The sequence below is a fragment of the Gastrolobium bilobum genome, unplaced genomic scaffold (assembly GCF_033153095.1).
Source record: "Gastrolobium bilobum isolate Gb01-03AN ecotype WA unplaced genomic scaffold, APGP_CSIRO_Gbil_v1 utg3261, whole genome shotgun sequence".
In the NCBI taxonomy this organism is placed as follows: domain Eukaryota; kingdom Viridiplantae; phylum Streptophyta; class Magnoliopsida; order Fabales; family Fabaceae; genus Gastrolobium; species Gastrolobium bilobum.
The window spans coordinates 669630-689561 of NW_026899069.1; the positions used below are offsets into that span (position 1 = coordinate 669630).

A 19932-nucleotide genomic window follows, 5' to 3' on the forward strand; every position below is an offset into this window, starting at 1 on the left:
ATTTTAATTACTAAAATCTTCCAAACTCTTAACAATTTGCAATGTGTTTATTTTAGACAGCCATGAACGAAAACGGAAAAAAAAAAATACACAATTTTGCATGCATAATTTGTGCTTTCCGATACACGGTTTAAGAAAGAATTGATGTTCAAAAAAAAAAAAAAAAAAAAAGAATTTTTTTTTTCTTTTCTTTTCTACTCAACTCCTATTGGCATTGAGTATTGACTGCAATCTTAACCAAACATAGCGTTAATATTTTTATTTTTCGTAATTTCAATCTATTAATTTTCAATAATGCCAACTAGAGTTACCAAACACATCTTTGCAATTATTTTACGTAAACTTTTGAGAATTCCCAATACCATAAAAGATAAATCTACCAGTGAAAGTTAGAGGAAATTCAAGTTCAATATCAAAAACTCATATGTATTGAATCAAAAATCCCTTTTGTGAATATTATACTATTATTTTCTTAAAAATACACTGCAGTTTCTGTATATGTATGTACATGGAATTCAGTAACACTATAGGATCAACAACCAGCAGCTTTCAGAAAGTTATCATAAGGACTTGCTGCTGGCAGTTTGAAAAAGAAAGGTTGATTCTGATTCTCAGTTGCACACAGCATTGGAAGAGAGTCAGAAGTTGGTTTGTACAAATCCACAGCAGTGTTCTCATCAAAGAGAGAATTTCCCACCTGCATCTTATATAACTTAGATTAGAAACTCCATTTAAAACTTGCATATGTAGATAATAATGTTATATAGCTGATGGCCATAAAAAAGGCATTAAGGCCTTATAATTGAAAACTGTGAAATTATAACTTCCACTCTGCAGCCACACATTTTTATCTAGACAATTCAATAAACCTTCATTTTGAATGGGAAGAACTATGCACTCTAAATGTGAATATATATATGGGATATATTTTTCTCATGTTGCATGAGACAAATTATCTCATGCAACACACAAAAAAATGAGTAGGATCCACTTTTTTTCTTTCTCTCTCTTCTTCTTAGTGGGTCTCACTCACTTTTTTGTCTGTTGTATGAGATAATTTGTCTCGTGCATGATGCAACATGAGAAAAACATTTCTCTATATATATTTATGAAACATTTAAAGAAAAGTATAGAATCTAAAAGCAAGGAATTACCTTATGAAAATCCATATGGGAAGAGGAATCCATATTTTTCAATTCATCGTCATGATTTGGTAAAGGGAAGTCAACTAAACATTCTTGCTTCTGTTGGGTACTACTCATCAATCTGGACATTTTCTGCTTTCCCTTCAAAAGTACCTCACAGTTATCAGCCATATCCTTGTAAGGCATATTAAAGGCAGTTGATACAGAAATCCTCCCAGCTTGATGAGGAGTGTCCAAAACCTACACCCAAATTGCGGTGCCAAATTTTGTGTTATTGATGTAAGAAGAGCTTCAAACACAATCCAAAGAACACAAAAATGTATGAGGGCAAGAAATGGGTCACATACTAATTCTAAAAGTTGATCAGCACTCAATAAACTAGGGACCTCGATAGACAATCCTGAATTGTGTTTTATTTGACTTTCAAATGAATCAGGAATAAGGTCATCATCAATTGAAACGACTGAAGCATCCTGTAAAATGTAAAAGTGACTACATCAGTCACAACTCGCAACATGAAAGTATAAACAGTGGAGACAAGAACATATAGACGGTTAATAGTTCCAAACAAAATTCATTCTTCAGAAATCCACATGACACACCATTTTGGGTATATTCATGGTCAATTGAGATCCAAGTTCACCCATATCATCTGGTAAGAATTCTTCAAGCAGCTTCTCCCTTATTGAGGATAATTCAGCCTGCATAAAAGACCAAAGGTTCATAATGTCTAGAAATTGGAATAAGTTTTACCTTCTGACAGTCCAAAACATATATAAGAATTTAAAGCTTTACTTTTGAAAAAATTTCAAAGCTCTTAATGATTTCAGAAGCAAAGAGTTCCCGTGTTTGGTGTATGAAAGATAATAACTCTGAAAGCGTGTCTAAGGCCCTATCATCATCTTCTTTGGATCCATAGTTGATGGTCAGTTCATCAGGTGCAAAGCTGATAGCTTGCAATTTGTGATCTTCAATCAAATGTAGGAAAGGGTCAACCTGAGTCCAGAATATGAAAACATTAGATGGATATAAGACGTTTGCTTTCAAGAATCTTATAAAAAAACAAAAAAACAAAAGAGAAGTATTGGATCTCATCTTTACACTTAAATCATTTTCCATTATCCATAATACTCGATTGCTTGAGATCTGTGACATATATACGTCTTAGAGAAATACAAAACCATTTATATGACTTTTACCTAATAACTTCAACTTTTGGATTGAAATGGTTCTTTACATAATATCAGAGCTTCTATGACCAAGTGGTCACAAATTTGATCGTCATCGCCCCCCATTTTATTAATAAATAATTAAATATGGTGGAATTTCTTAGTAAAAGTAGATGAGGGTATGTGCGTTGTCCACCCTTCAAATCCAATGGATTCTTGTTTGAGGGGGAGTGTTAAAAATATATAAAACCATTAATATGACCTTCACGTAACAGCTTAAGCTTTTAAGTTAAAATGGTTCTTTTCGGTTGAATTCCAAAATCTTCAAGTTCTCAAAATATTGTCCCTATTAAATACCTCCATAATGGCTTACAATGAGGCACAAGATGCACGAATTTTTATAAATGTCTCACCTTTCTCTCTGTAAGCACTTCCTTGGCACTATTGACAAGAGGGACAATGTTGTATGCTTTTGAGGAAAACATAATCATGGTAGTTGCCAAAGTAATGAGTGATCTCCGACGAGATGGTGGCAAAGGCCCTGCAATAAAAAGTAGGAATCTAAAGCTGAAAGGATTGACATTCCAACATCACAGGAAGTTTGTTCTTTCCTGGCTTCATTTATTCACCCACTCCCAATGGAAGCGTATCTAGTTTCTAATAAAATGACCATCAAGAATATTTTCCATATGCTAAAAATCTTTAAGATTCCTATGCCAAGACTTGCTTGGGAAACAATTTGTCATTCATCAGAAGTACTGGTTGTTATCAATCACAATCCGGCATTTCACATTCAATTGAATGCCCATCATTGCAATTCATATCCTTTTGGCTTTAAGTTTTTCATCGAGATAAAAATAAGAAACAACACATCTCAATAGGTATTGTCCGTCTTTCCTGAGAAAATTACAAAGAAATCCTCCAATCAAGAAGGACAGAATCAATTAAAGGCCCCTAAAAAGTACCAAATAACCTACAACATAAACCAGAAATTACAAGCCTTTGAGGAGAGTAAAAACAATTGCCCAATGTGCCACAGAAGTACAGTAACACTTAACACAATATGCAGTAATAAAGCCTCACAAGGTCTTCTGAACTGCAAATGATTAATAGTGATAGTGCTATGGTGTGCTACAGACCAAATGAATTTGAGCAAGAGGAAAGAAGAATGATGGAGTTTTCTAATATCAACTTAGGATATGTTGAAAGACCCAGGAAAAATCAAATCATGTGTAATACAGTATCAAACTGGATTCTCTCCTAAGGACAATCAAATTTTAAGTTTACTATGACTGAGAGCTCACCTTCTTTAAGAGAAATATTCCACAAGGAAAAAGCAAGCTGAAAACTCCGAATTAGTACCTCATGAAAAGAATTCTGCAAAGAAAAAGAAAATTTGGAAAATTATTTTAAAGGAAAAGAAAGTATGACACATTCAAATGGGAAAAAAAGATGGTAAAGAAGACAGTATCAATGATGATGTACAGATGTAGACAGCCTTAAACCTTTTCTCTATTTTAGCAGTATGATCCCTGAACAATGCAAACTGAGATAATAAATCTTAGCAAGAATAATTCAAAACTTTAGGTCAGATCAAGGACATTAATGTTCCATAATACATTCACAAGTACAGTATGAAGATTCATTTTAGCACTACAGTTGTTAGGGAAATATAAATATTTCTAGCAGCAGAAATGAATCCAGTAGACATTTTTGAGACAATAGATGATTAGAGTAGTATTACAATTATAAAAATAATGATATTACATCAAAGCTGTAGATCAAAAGAGACATTTAAAAGTTCCTGAAACAGACCTGAACACCATCAATAACCAACCCACAAAACATGCTGCAATGCTAGAGCTGCACCAAAAAGTACAACCCATATCATAGTCACAATTAACCTAGTTCCTTTGATTCCCAAGTAACTATCAGCTTGTCCCTGTTTTACCTGGATGCAAAATCCTGACTACAATGCACAAGTACAACCAATCCTGACTAATGCCTTGTCCCTGTCGTCCCTTCATTCCTATTTTTGTTCCTTTCCCTTTTTTCATGTTATGAGGAAATTTGAACATTGGAATACTTTTAACAATCTCGCAGGTATCACATATTATCATGAAAAAAACAACATAGCACATACAAAAAGATGGGATCCCTTGTTAAAGTATAATATAAACATTAAAAAGGCTCTCGCCAAACAGCTTAAGCTTTTGGATTGGAATGGTTCTTTACATGGTATCAGAGTCTCGGTGTCACGGGTTCAATCCCCATCACCCTCCATTTAATTAATAATTAATTAAGTATTGTGGAGTTTCTTAGCACAGGTAAGTGGGCCTGTGCATTATCCACCCATCAAGCTCAATAGGCTCTCGTATGAGGGGACGTGTTTAATATAAACCATTAAAAAGACCCTCACCCAAAGCTTAAACTTTTGGGTTGAAATGGTTCTTTACATCCCTTCAACAAATAATATTATTTTAAGATCATATAAGAAGATAGAGTACAATCATGCATCATGAATCCAGTTATTACCTTAGCTCTAGACACAAGCAACACCAAGCTGTATGTATGAGCAATTGCTTCATAATTTGCAGGCATATTTCCAGGAGAGATAGACTGTGCCCAAATTGATGATAACAATCGGTTTATCTGATGCCTACTCAGCCTGAGAGCAGCAGACTCCTGTGTTCAAGTGAAACACAGATCAGTAATGCTAACCATAGTAACACCAAGTTCAAGCCAATGTAAAAACAACATTTTGTGGTTAGAGCGGGGTTTGTAACACCCCATGTTTGTTTATTTGAAGCATGAGCAATAACCATATAACTTTTTAGCTTCTGGTAAGTTGAAGGCAATTACAACTGTAGGACCATAATCAAATTGTTGATGGATACTCATCAATGCAAGACTCACCAAGTTCCGACTATCATTGTTTGCAGTAATTTTATTCACCTCAGTTAGTAGAGGAGGGTTATTCACACTAGATACCCGACTATGGGTTGACTTCAATCTGTTTAGGATCCCACCATTGCTATTAGCTGGTTCGATCTCTCCAGCAACATCTTCTTTGTTATATTGACTTAATTTTTCACTTGAAGAACGTCTCTCCAGTCTTAGCTTCTCAAATAAAGCAGCTGAAGAGGAGAAAACAGAGACTGCCCTCGAGAGTGATCGTGGAACATCCACTGCCTTAGAGTGAGAAACAGACAAGCATGGACGAGGGTATACAGAGTTTGGCACAAGAATGATAGAAAAGATGCGGTGAGCTACCACTCGTGTTTCATGATCTGGATGGACCATAGCCAGGAGTAGTTGATGAAACAATGCCTCAGGGAATGCCTGAGGAGGAAAGTAGGGTTTTAATATCACGTATATCCATAAACTAAAACTAGCGAACCACAGAGGAAAGAACTAAACCAGGAATATCCACTCCTTGCCTTGTTCTGACAGGACATATTTGGAAAGGAGACTGCAATTTGAGCAGTCCGATAGACAGCATAGACTGTGGCTCTGGATGTCGTCATTATAGTTGAGATATTCTCTAACATCACAGCCACAACATCAAGAATTGGGTCTGCTTCTCCAACCTGTTCATCAGTAACAGCTTAGATCTCTTCCTTTATCTTTATGATAATTCTATTAATGAATGACAGCCATATATACTATAACTTTATCAAAGTTTCAAAGACAACATAAAACCAACAAATTAATCATCCAAAGAATTTATAAACCAACAAATTAATCATCCAAAGAATTTATAATTCAATTAGTCTGAAAGTTTAGGTATAAACTTGATTGAAAGCTGTGGGAAACGTGATGAACCTTATTTGATAACTGTACAAGGCACTTATCCACAACTTTTCTGAAATTCTTGTTCCAATTGATTGTGTCAGCAGCCAGATTTGAGTTATCTAGGGAACAGTGTATGCTCTTCCGTAAATGTCTCATCATGTCACTTACTGCACCAATTATTGATACAGAAGGTTGGACCTTTGCATATTGGGCAAGCGCAGTGGTTACCTCAACAATGTCTAGCTGCATGTTGGGATCTTTAAGGACAATTTTATGATCCATATGCTTGATTAACATCGACAACAAAACATGTGTGTTTTTCTCTGCGACAACCACATGTGGGGAAAATGAAAGAGAAAACAGAAGAGCAGGAGTAATTAACAAAAGATTATATCACATTAGAGAACTTTATGATCAAATAGAAAAATAGTATACCAGAATCATCCATTAAAAATAGTATATCCTTTAAAACAGAAAAGGCTAGGCCATGGTTTATAGACCATAGATTTCCATTATCAAAGTATCGGAACAAAGATTCCATCACACGCCGTATGGTAGTCCCCTCCTTGGCTAAGTTGGCCATATTATGTAAGCAAACCCCAGACCAAAAAGAGGGATTCTTTTCATCTTCCCTGCATGAATTTATGAAACAAAAACCAGGTAAAGGTATTGAAATTAATAGAGACAGCATAAATCCATTTCATATATTTCTGCTGATTAAAACAATTACATTGCTACATTTACTTCGCCTTTGTCATTAACAATTTCACTCCAGTTTCGATTTCTCTTTTTGACATCCAGCAATGGAGAAATTTGACCCTCATTTGTCATCACGTCTTGGACCGACCTATTCTCAAGACCTTCTTCCTCGTGATTAAGGCCTGCTGAATTTTTCTTAGGAACTTCATAGTTTTCCAAGACAGCAGAAACAATCTACAATGAGATAGAAATTTCCACTATAAATCAAACGAGATATTTAATATTTTTTATTAACACCTGTATAAGTTACATATGAGGAGATAGTCACAAGGAAAAGTCAGCCACACACAACTTATCTAGCAAGGAGTGAAACAGAACATAATAAGTTGATATTAAATTCTTCAAGAGAGAATACAGACATGATGCAAAACCACTCCATATGAAAACCCGACTTGCAAATAAGGGTGAAGAAAATCTTTGTAGGAAGACTTACCCTTGCATTTGATGCAAAGAGGCATGATGCAAATTGGGATAAAATCCCCTTACTCATTTAAAGCTCTGATAGTGACATTATTGCGTGCAATATTGTCAATTTGACAAAGCTGGACTTACTGGAGGGATGTTACACAATTTTCACAGCAAATTAAGCTATTAAATTCCATTGAGTGCAATAGGAGCTCTAGATTCCTAACAATGATTTTTGTTTTATATAGGGGGCGAACCGGAGCAGTGGTAAAACTGTTCCTTTATGACTGAAAGGTCATGAGTTCGAATCCAGGAAACAGCCTTTTTGCAATTATGCAAGGGTAAGGCTGCGTACAAAGATTTTTTCCACCCCACACTCGCTGGTCGAATTTAACGGGGAGTGGTTTTTTTTTTTTTTTTATAGTTTTGAAAATGCAAGGAATTTATATATTGACTAATATAAGTGAAAGCATGTCATTTTCATTTCCCACACAAAATAACATGTTCATGCGTTGCTGCAACCACTTAAAAATATAAATCCCCTCTACTGAGAAAAAGCACAATAGCCATAATCAGCAGGTATGAGAAAACTATATAAGTAGTCATAAGATTGAAGAAGTAAAAAACTACTTACATTATCAAACTCAACTGATATGTGTGAATTTACACCCATAAACCGAACCTACACAGCAAATTAGTTCATTTAATTCTTAAGGATAGGTATACAGATTATACTACCCCTGAAGAAAGGAGGTAAATACTAAGAAAGCATGAAATACATAAGAGATTGTCAATCCATTTTGTTCCAGCATCTTCACATGGTAAATCAGAGGCATCCAATCTCAAAGCCAGCGAATAAAAAAAAGAGAGAGAGAGATTAGAACTCAGTACGATTACCATAAATTTATGATGCAACCTATAACCTAAGCTTTTTCTGATGCAAAGTAAGAGGATTGATGTAAAAGCAAGAACTTCTAATCATAAACAAAAAAAAAATGTTAAAAACAAGAACAACTAAAGTTCCAATAATTGTCTATTCACACAGGTCCATAAACATTATTAAACAGAAATGGAAAGACTCCTTATTTGCGCATTAGGCATTAACTTAGAACTAAGGCAGGATCAAGAAATTATTGGACAATTGAGGATAAAATAGAAAGATAATCTAAGATTATTTGGAATTTGGACAGTCATAAAGGAGAGATGCAACTGCCCCATTGTAAAAAGGTGGAAAAAATGCAAAGAAAAATATATGAAAAGGATAGCAAGGGCAGTGTTGGTGCCCCTAAAGGCGAGCACAGAACGAAATTTTAGACAGGATTATTGCAAAAAGACATCAACGCCTCTTGCAGCCATTTTTGTCACTACACAGACAGAAGAATGGCTAAGACCTAAGAAAATCTAGGCAGATAATGGCCAGCGAGATATGCGCGACTGCAAAAAAAATAAAAAATAAAAAATAAAAAATAAAAAATCTAGAATTGCTTGTTTTTCTAAGTTCAATTTAGTTTGGACCAGAAGAAAACAAAAAGCATAGACATTATGATGTTTGGGATACTTGAAATAATACCTAAAGGTCTTTCCTATGCTTTACCTGATGCTAACTATGGATACAAGATAACCTGTTTCTTATGGGGTTCGTACTATGAAATTCTCCCCTCAACATTAAACATGTTCACTGCTGCTCCTATCCTATTAGTGCTGATAAGAACCTGAAAAACAGAGCACGCTTTTTTGAAGCAAAACAGCTAAAATTCCTTCCCCTCTCCTCTCTTCTGCTTTTATCCTCTTCCCATTACCAAATCTGTTTCCGGCACCCATCTGCCACGTGGGCAGGTTGTTATACTGCACCTCACTATGTGCTGATCATACTTCCCTCGCACATTACTCACATTAATCTCTAATCATGCTTCCCTTCCTTGCTATTGTACACCTTAGGAGCTGGGGTCTATCACAAACAAAGCAATATCTATACACAACTATATAAACATATGTATAAATATCAAAAAAATATCAGTGAAGATTAATATATCAAGATTAATATCATTACAGTACAACTTAGTGGAATTAATGTCAAACAAAAATGTAATAACTCCAACTCGTGTGGAACAATTTGTGATTGAAGTGTTAAAAACAACGGTGGAATCATAAAATAAATACCATCGATGAAAGGGCTTGCAAACCGGCTGAACGACTAGTTCTCGCCCTTTCATCTTCCCCTGCTTCTTGAACTAATTGACAGAGCTTTGGGATAACACCTTCTAAGCTGAACAGGTAACTTCCATCAATCTGCAAAAATTCAAAACATATGTGAGTCTCTAGCATTTTTCCTGTAAAAAATTAGAAGGGTAGTAAAAAATTGCAGTTGATAATATATACTATTAATCCACTGAACTTAAAACTTGTAACCCTTGAAGAAACAGGGAAACCAACCTGATTATTTACAAAATCAAAAAGAATGTGACATCCTATAACTCTCATTTCATCCTGCCTTGTTTGATCCAGCAGCGTGTGAATAATACTTAGCAAGCTACTAGCAAATAGTGGCCTGTCAACAAACATAGAAAATAATAAATGCATCAATAGTTTTAAATCTCTTAATTCCAAGAGGTTAAGCAAAGATCACTAAAATAAATTTCTTTAGTGAGTTACTAATATGTAGCCAATAATTGCTGCGAGCATGTAATCATGAAGAAGCAGAGTAAGAAAAAATAAATAAACCCCACATCAATCTATTCAAACTACACATTAGTGAATTGTAACACAAGGTGATTATGCTTTATTTGCCATCTAGTTTTCATAATAAGTAATGATAGAGCATGAAGTTACAAATGTTTCGCAATGACATTCATCACCAGTTCCATCAGATGCTCAATGGGAAAATTTCAAACTGTACCCAAAAAAATTATTAGTGTCTCTGTATAACACACCTCAGTGAGAGAGGAATTTAATATTCAAAAGTGTGGGTATAATCCATATAAGATCATAAAGAAGCCAAAAATATTATTCAATTTTAGTCCTAGTAGATCTGAATATTGCTTAGTATTCCAATCTGGGGGGAATCTTGGTAATTTGGCAGATTTGTGTTGCTGAGTTACTGGGCTAAATGTAAGTGGATTCTGATGAAAAACCTGCAACCTACTTTATAATTTCTTTTCTATTTCATGATCAGTAAAATTTTCAGAAAATGTGGTTGGTGGGGGGGGGGGGGGGGGTGAATCCAAATACACACAATGCATATACAGAGTTTTCTATATAATTATTTTGACCCACTCATAAATCACCTACACTATCAGCATTCACAGTTCAGAAAACCTTAATAAAGATGCTGAACTATCCCAAAATAAGCATCCATAGCACTCCCACACCTCTTCAAAAAAATTTACCTAGGCCTATCAAAACAAGGAAAATTTGGAAGGGATGGTTACAAAGAAGAAGAAAACCAGCAATTCAATAAATGATAGAGAGAGGGGTGAAGGGTGGGAGACAAGTTAACGTAACCAGACTTCGAACAAACCACAAATGGTTCAAGCATCATTGCTGCAAAATTTTTTGTTGAGATATATAAAATCATTAATGTAGCCTCACCCAATAGCTTAAGTTTTTGGGTTGAATTGGTTCTTTACATGGTATCAGAGCCTCAGTGTACTGGGTTCGATCCTAACCGCCCCCCACTTTCTTGTGGAATCTCTTTCTTCGCACAGGTAGGTGGGCCTGTGCATTATCCACCCTTCAAGCCCAGTGGACTCTCGTGTGAGGGGGCATATTGAGATATATAAAATCATTAATGTAGCCTCACCCAATAGCTTAAGCTTTTGGGTTAAATTGGTTCTTTACAATTTTCAATAGACACTCTCAAAAATTCTAAAATCAATCTAATCAGGGATAAATTATATCTAGACAGTCAACACAAGATCTCCATATATATTAGTGTTAATATTAATTACAATGTTTCAATCCTAATTATACAGATATACAGTCCTAAATTAGTTCCTAAGTTTGCTCCTAATTGATTCTACCATATATGCATAATATATTATCATAATTATCTAAAATACTCTAACACTCCTACTCAAGCTAGTGTATATATATCATATGGGTCAAACTTATCACATGTATAGTTGACCCGAGAACCTCTAAGGGTCTTAGTGAAAATGTCTGCAAGTTAGTCATTAGAGTTTACAAATGTCATTGCAATCTCTCCAAACTAAAGTTCCCCGAAACAAAGTGGCAACCAATTTGAATTGCAGTCTCTCCAAATTGAATTTTCCCCGAACAAAGTGGAAACCAATCTCAATGGCCTCAGTTCTTTCATGAAATACAAGATGTCAAAATATATCTACCATAGCCTGACTGTTAGTTTCTGCTCTTGATCTGGCAACCCCAATTTTTTTTTTTTTGCTTTTCCATAATATCAGGATTCCTATAAAAAGAACACACTAGGGGGAGGACCTACACAATCAACATTTGTATAATAACAAATCTCCATATGCCCCTTATCTTCATATAGTAAGCCTCTTCCTGATTCTCCTTTAATATATCAAAGTATTCAAACAAAAACCTCCTGATAAGAGTCGCACAAAGAATCAAGGATAACATGCTCAAAACCAGCTCTGATACCACAAACTTAAGAATTCTAAGAACAATCTAATTGGGGATAAATTGTGTTTTGGACAATCCATACAAGGTCTCCATATATATATTAGTGTTAATATTTGTTAGAGAAATGTAACAAAAAACCTATTAATTGACCTTCACCTAATAGCTTATAATTTTTAGTTTGGTTTTTTACATGGTATCAAAGCCTCTATGACCAAGTGGTCACGAGTTCGATTTTCACCGCCCCCATTCTATTAATAATTATTTAAAGATTGTGTAGTTTCTTAACACTAGTACATGGGCCTATGCATTGTCCACCTTTCAAGCTTAATAGACTTTTGTGTGAGGCGGCCTTCATCAAATAACTTAAGATTTTAGGTTGAATTGGTTGTATCACATGTTATCAGAGCCTGAGTTCGATTCTCACCGCCCCTATTCTATTAATAAATAATTAAATATTGTGGAGTATCTTCGCATAGGTAGGCGTAGCCTGTGTATTGTTCACCCTTTAAAGCCAATGGACTTTTGTGTAATGGGGTGTGTTATAGAAATAAAATATAAAATCATTTATTGGCCTTCACCTAATAGCTTAAATTTTTAGGTTGAATTGGTTCCATACAATATTAATTTACAATGATTGAATCCTAATTATACAAATATACAATCCAAAATCAGCTCCCAAGGAGGCTCCTAATTGACTCTATTATTTATAAATGATATGCTACCATAAGTATCTATGATATTCTAAAAGACATATACAAATCCATCTGTATATAAGCATAAAGGTAATATAAATATGAACTCACATTTGTTCCTTGCAAGAAAACAGAAATTTCTTGTAAATGCACATGACTATTTTTGTTGAATGGAAGTTCTCATTTCGTAGCTCCTTGTAACACCTTTGCTCAAGGGCATTCACAATCTGATCACCAATTAACATTAGTGAGCATAGCAACAGTCTTTAAGGATTAGAAACTTGAGTGTTTTCTAATAAAATAATCAGAACAATTTTATAATCTAGTAACTGAAAAAAGATATGAAAATTAATATATTAGATAAATCAAAGAGGGATACAGATCCAAAAGAAAGGATACACTAAAAACTTTTAGGATTTCCCATGAAGAACTTCTTTTTTATTTTTTATTTTTTAATTTGATGATTCAGAGAAAAGAAGCAAGGATTTGATGTCTGAAATATATTAGTTTCATATTTATTATTAAAAAGTCAAACAGACAGTAAGCAGGAACATTGTGGCAGGTTGAGAGGTACATGAATAATATGTCAAACCTAATGATAATGGATTCCAAGAGAATTGTACAGTTGATGAGAACAAAGGATAACATCTTTAAGTGGGAAAAAGAGAAGGGCATTATGATTACCATAAGCCCATCTAAAATAAGAAGCACATTTAGAACAATACAGGTTAGAGACCCATCATACAAATGTTTAAACTTCTGTAATAGGGCTCTAAGGTGACCTCTCTTCAATGGTTGAATTTCTAGATTTCAATCTAACAATCCTAATTATCAAGAAGCTTTAGATTTGATCTCCATGGTATCTTCACTAGATGTAAAAACATGGAGCTTAGAATCTGTCAGATTTTTCAATTGTAAATTTGTTTTCCTTTTGAAATTTGGAATCCCTCGTACATTACAACTTCTTTTTGGAAGTTTAAAGCTACATCTACAACTGAGGTTTTCATTTGGACAGCAATACTAGTAGGGTTTATACTAATGGTCTGCTGCCGTTGCATAGGCCAGATAAGGCCTTGTCTCCAAATGTCATTGTCTAAATTATGTGTTAAGAGAATTTGGAGTAAACATATACAAGAATCAACGTACACCATCAAAATTTATGTGTTTTTCGTTAAAAGATTCCATAGTCCATACCTTTGGGATGCGTAAAGGATTTTTGGAGGCATAATCGCATAGTTTTCCTATTTTTCTATCATTTGGCCCTTCATCCTGTCAACTCATAAATAAAATAAAAAATCAATACAGCAGGCATTTTGTGAGACAAATACAAGTACAAAAAGAACAAATAAGTAAATTAAAAGAGACATATGTATCTCATGATTAATTTTATATGTTGCATCAAACCGAAGGTCACCATCATGTAACCATGGATCTTTCAATTGCTTGTATTGTTTAGCTACAGGGAGGCAAAACAAGCATTTGCATTCCTTAAATAGCAATGTTAGCTTGCCTTCAACTTCACTGACCTACTTAAATATCACAATTGAACATTAAACTAACATGAATTACAATCTAGTAAAGGTACTTCCTCCTGCATGGCTGCATTACATATATAAGGGCTGGACAAGTAACTGCTCTTGCAATGACAATGTAACATGATTAGAGAGACATGGAATCAAAAAAGAAAGAAAGAAAGAAAGAATTAACCCAAAACAGAAAAACAACAGACCTTGTTACGAGGGAAAATGTCAGCAATGAGCTTCTTGTACCTCTTGACAGGTTGTCTTGACCTTGCCCTCAAGGAAGGGCAAAAGAAACAAAGATTGCCACAAGCAGGTAGAACTTGACGGGAAATTACACCAGATACCGCAGTCATTTTCGAATTCCAATATCAAGCAATTAGATAAATGAAATTACAAAAGTTTGGTTTGAAATTTTGCTCTCTTTCCCTTCCAAACCAATCAGAAAAATCCGATTTTGAACGTGAAGAAGGGAAAGAAAGGCTAAAATCTTAACTGGGCACCTTTCAAATTGAACCACCAGCCTGCATATATCAAAATTTGAAGGTAATCAAACTGGGCCTGAAATGGGAAAATGTAGGACTAGAATTTGATCCTTCAAAGGAAAAAAAAACAGCAAAAACAAAAATGTCACAAACATTGGAGGTTGATGATATCAAATTTAAGGAGGAGAAGGTACCAATGTATTAGAGGAAGGTAGGGAATCCCTTAAAACACGGAAGAATGTTTGTGTTATGTTATATGAGAAACGAGATGATGATGATATCCATAAAAAGAAAAAGAAGAAAAATGACATAATCTGAAGAATGTGATGATATGATGACGAGAATTTATGTGCTTGGCGGTGTGGGGTTGTCGGAGACAGAATTTTTTGTTAAAAAATAAAAGAAAAGCATAACCATGTAAGGGAAAATTGCAGCTCTCAAAACAACAGTGCCTTAATTTTTTTTATTTTTTATTTTAATTTTTTCACTGGATTGAACGGTTTCTGGAAGCCCCATTTTCCCTCGTCTTCCTCTATAGTTTATCGGTCCCCAACTTTAGTGTTGGTGCAAAATTTTTGCTATCATGCCATTAATTATAACTATAATTATATCTTAACGATAAAATATAATTTTAATATTAAAATTATTTTTTTCCTTTGTTATGTCAACTTATAACTTTATGAAAAAATAAATGAATTAAAATTACAATTATCTCTTATCAATAAAATATAATTATAATTGGTTATTGTAAAAAATTTCGGTGAAGCATGAAAAGTGGTTTTGCCATATTTTATATTAATTATTGATTAATTAGTTATTATGAGGCATATGCATTAAGCTGCCCCTCCTCTCACAATAGTGTCCTTCCCTTTTATTTTTTAACAAAACGTTGTTGAAAGTGTTGCTGAATTATTTAATGGAGTTTACCTATTAAAAAAGATCGTTTCTGCCTTTTGACTATAGCACTCTATAGGAAAGGGATAATTTTTAATTTTTCTCTTTATCTTTTAGTATTGTATTCATTTTTTGTAAAATATTTTAATCAACAGTCAATGTAGAACGTTTTTAACACTACCATATCAGATTATGGGAAGACCGTTTTTCAAAGTTGTGTTATTTTAGTAGTTATAATTATGGAAAAAATGTTTCTGCAGTTAATGCAGATAAGTTATCTGCATTTATTCTCAAAACGATATTGTTTTGGTATTGAAATCTTAAAAAATTATAAATATAAAGACTATTATAACCCTGAAATAAATTAAAATTATAAAAATACCATAATTTCTGCTTCAAAATGACAAGGTATTGGGCTCATTGCAGATAACTTATCTGCAGTAACTGCAGAAGAAGAAACCCTATAATTATATATTAAAGTTATATATTTTTTTTCAGAAATTATCTACTTATGTGAAAAGTAAAAAAAAATATAATTTTAATATTATAACTATGAGAAAAAAGTATATAATGTTACTTTAGACAATTTTGCATAATATTCATCGAAACGACGTCGTTTTGAGGTTAAAAAATTTAAAACTTAAAATGATAAAAACTATTATAACCCTAAAATAAATTAAAATTACAAATACACCATGATTTTCATCTCAAAATAACGTCGTTTCGGTGAACATTAGACAAAGTTATCTAAAGTAACTTCAGAAAAAACAAACCCTATAACTATATACTATCCGTAATACATAATTATAACTGTTAAAAAGACATAATTTTATGTCTTTTAAAAGGACATACACAAAACCCTTACATTATAGGTATAAAATATCAATACTTTAACATTGCGAATGAAATACTTATTTGTTCCTAATTAATATTAGAAAAAACAAAATCATATTTTCCCTATGAAGTCTATAGTCCAACAGAAGTGGGATGTAAGAAAGTCTTTTCATTTACAAATGAAGCTAAATAACTGCATATTTCATTTTTGTTAAAAGTCATGAAACTCCAATTTCAACTAACACGTGTTACATATTTGATTATTTTTCCCCTCTCGAGTGTAAGGTCGGCCAATCGAATTAGTCCATATTGTCTTTGGTCTTGAGCATTCCACACGTTTAGATCTTTCTTTCTTACCTATTGTCTCACACAAATAAAGATTAAGGACTTCATCCTTGCTTTTGGCTTAGTTTTGCTCAAATAAGTATAAGGACTTTACCCTAAGTTTCTTGCTTTGGCGAACTCCAATGTTTGCTTTACACATTGTGAGCAAACCAAGACTCTTGTTGACCACCAAATACCATTAGCACAAGTGGTAAGGATTTTGTGTCCCTTAACCAGAGGTCTTGAGTTCGAGCCTTGGAAATGGAAAAAATGGTCTCGAGAGAGCCGCCCCCGCTTTGGGTTCGACAATGTTCAAACTGGATTAGTCCAAAGAATGAACCGATTGAGGAGACTAAAAAAAGAGACTCTCATCAGCCAAAGAAATTTGAGCTTTAACCGAATTAGAACAAAATAGATACATAGAACTTGATCAAAGATCAATAACAAAGATTTTACCACCTAGGCTTCCTTACTAATATGATGCACAAATGTAAAAGATGACAGTCAACCATATTAACAACAAATCAATTTGCATATAGCCAGATCATTAAAGACTAAAAATAACATATACTTGACCCATGCACTAATTTGAAAGAACATAATTTTATTCCCAAATCAAATAAAAAAGTTTCTATTTCTTAGGTATAATTTCACGTAGAATTTTATGTTATTATGGACTCACATGATGGTTCCAACAAACTTTATCAAACATAAGCTTTATCCACCTTTAGGTAAACCCTCTCTATAAATAAAAGGGTTAAACCTTATATGTACACGCTACGAAATCCCTAACCTCCTTATTGTCATTATATACATGCATCACCCTCTTTGGCTCCTAGCCTCCATTGTGCAAAATAATTTGCCACCCCTTGTAGTTGTCTTCTTTATAGATATCGATGATCCTCATATTATAAATTGAACATAATCCCTCTTAGATCAAATGTTGGCACTGTTTGCTAGAATTAGTAAATTTTGATTCCCATCCAATTATGATAAACACGCACAACAACCAAAATAGTAGTCACAACAACAACTTCTACCGGCAAATCGTAAAGTGCGAGAGGTGAATAATTTGGGCGCTAATCAAGAAGGAGATTTTGTCCCTCTAGCCTAACAAATCTGCACGCTGTTGTCCATCAGCCTGATCCAATTCAAGTTGTGGTGGTCCAATTGATGTAACACTTGGATGGCATTGGGATTTAGGATGAAAACACAGGGCAACCCAGCAATGCACAAGGTCATGGTGAAGGAGAATGAGACAAAACACACTAACTTGCTGTGAGTGCAGCCTAAAAGTAGGTTGTCAATCAAGAGTAGCCTGTGCAAGATGAAGTGGAAAACAATAAAACATTCACAGACTGAGTCATGGCAATGCAATTCCCTAAAGGTCGGAAATAGCCCAACTTGGCTCAGTACGCTGGAACCAAAGATTCACAAGAGCACCTAGACGCCTTCAAGACAGCCATAATAATAACCCTAACCTGTTATTAATGAAATTATGAATTGATTAGTGGATTAATCATGATAATTATGATCTAATTAGGTTGAAAATCTAATTAGGTAAAAATAAGGCATTGTTGAAAAAAGTGCAAATAGTGTGAGTTTTGGGGTATAACTGCTAGTAGGCAAAAGTAGCCCAAAACTTAAAAATAATTGAATGGAATATAATGAAATAATTTTAGTCAAAGTCTAAAATCAGGTTAGATGAGTTAAATTGACGAGAGTACATGATTTAGAATACGCATAAAGTACTTTGACTTAATGTACTTAGATATTTAGTTCTAAATATCCTAAGTTAGACAACAAACCCATTTCATTCTCCTTCTTCTTCATGTGACCCGCGAACACCATAGGGGAGAAGCTTGAATTGCAACTTCCTTGTTGGTCATCCATTTTCCTTGAGGTAAAAAACCAAAGTTGCTTAGAATCTCAATATAAACCTAACATATAATCCATTTTACCTTGAAAGTGAGTCTGTGAATCCCTTGGAAATATGGCGGTTTTGTGGTGGTAGAAATAAAAGAGACTTGCTTAATCTCATCCAAGTATTGGAGATCACTCTTGGGTTGAATCTTGGTAAGTTGGTGTTTAGAAATCCTATTTTCATTCAAGTTGATGATAATTTAATTTCTAGGTTGACATAATGAGGTATTTTCATGGTTGATGTGGTTAGAGTGGTGTGTAGCCTTAGTTCCTTTGAAAAGTATGCTAAGTAACCATAATAATCGATAGAAAAGAGATCAAATCATCATTGGGATGTTATATGAGATTTTTGAAATTTCATGTGTATATGACTTGATTTCTTGCAATGCAAGAAAATGGTTAATGGTGATTGATATTCCTTGTTGTCGTTGAATTCTAGGAGTGACTTCAGTGGAGGAATAGAGAGCATACAACTATTGGAAACTTGAATCTCATTGGATCCAGTTTTGGTGTGCTTGTATTTTGTTGTTGATTCCTTGTGTTCAAGTACGGTTTAATAGGAAAGCTACTGCAGGTAAGCTTTCAGACATTGTGATTTATCTCGTGCTTGTTCCACCATGCCCTGAAAGGGTAGTGATTTATGTGGTATATGTAATTGCATAAATTTGATATGATGTATTGGGTATATGTATGTGTATGCTATGTGTTTACACTTCGTATGTATCAAGGATGTTTCCTTGTGTAGTTCATAGAGTGTAGGTTCTCTGGCCAGTAGGATTTATTGTTATTGTGGCATGAGCATTCCTAAGAAGGTGTGTCTTGGATGAGCATTATTTGCAAAGCATGTATATGTATATGTTATATCATATGATTTATTGCTTTTATGCTGAAGTGAACTTGGGGTGTGGAAGAATATCCAAGAACCCATAATTTACTGAGATATATATGTATATCTCACCTCGCGTTATGGAAATTTCAGGTGCAGGTACTGACGGTGCAGGAGCATCACAGGATACGAGACAAGGATATTTGCCATGATATTGCATGCTAGGGAGATCGTATTTTGATGTTTACACACACACACACACACACACACACACACACACACACACACACACATATATATATATATATATATATATATTTCACATGATGTTTTGTAATTGGAGAGTATAAGGGATGTCTTTCCTCTTTTGGCTATACCTATTTATATATGTAGAGACATATGTATAAGTTTATGCTTTGATGTATTTTTTTGGTTAACGAAGCATGATGTTTATAGCTTATTAAGAGACTTAGACTTATGTATGTATATTTGTATATTATGTAAGGGACTTTGATGTTTTTCCATTGGTAAGGAATAAAGAAGAGTATGTTGATATTCA

General features: G+C 34.0%; 1 protein-coding gene across 1 annotated transcript; it reads right to left on the reverse strand.

Annotated features, from left to right (window-relative positions):
• Nucleotides 1–532: 532 nt before the first annotated feature.
• LOC133286883 (protein SEMI-ROLLED LEAF 2) lies at nt 533–14443 on the reverse strand. The gene is made up of 19 exons (XM_061484383.1): nt 14297–14443; nt 13762–13836; nt 12679–12794; nt 9707–9821; nt 9434–9562; nt 7908–7955; nt 6840–7042; nt 6545–6741; nt 6140–6432; nt 5755–5904; nt 5231–5656; nt 4850–4999; nt 3619–3691; nt 2728–2855; nt 1941–2141; nt 1748–1846; nt 1493–1618; nt 1155–1385; nt 533–697 (listed from the first exon to the last, which is right to left on the reverse strand). The coding sequence occupies exons 1-19, from the start codon at nt 14441–14443 to the stop codon at nt 533–535; spliced, it is 3072 nt and encodes a 1023-aa protein (XP_061340367.1).
• Between the last annotated feature and the right edge of the window lie 5489 nt (nt 14444–19932).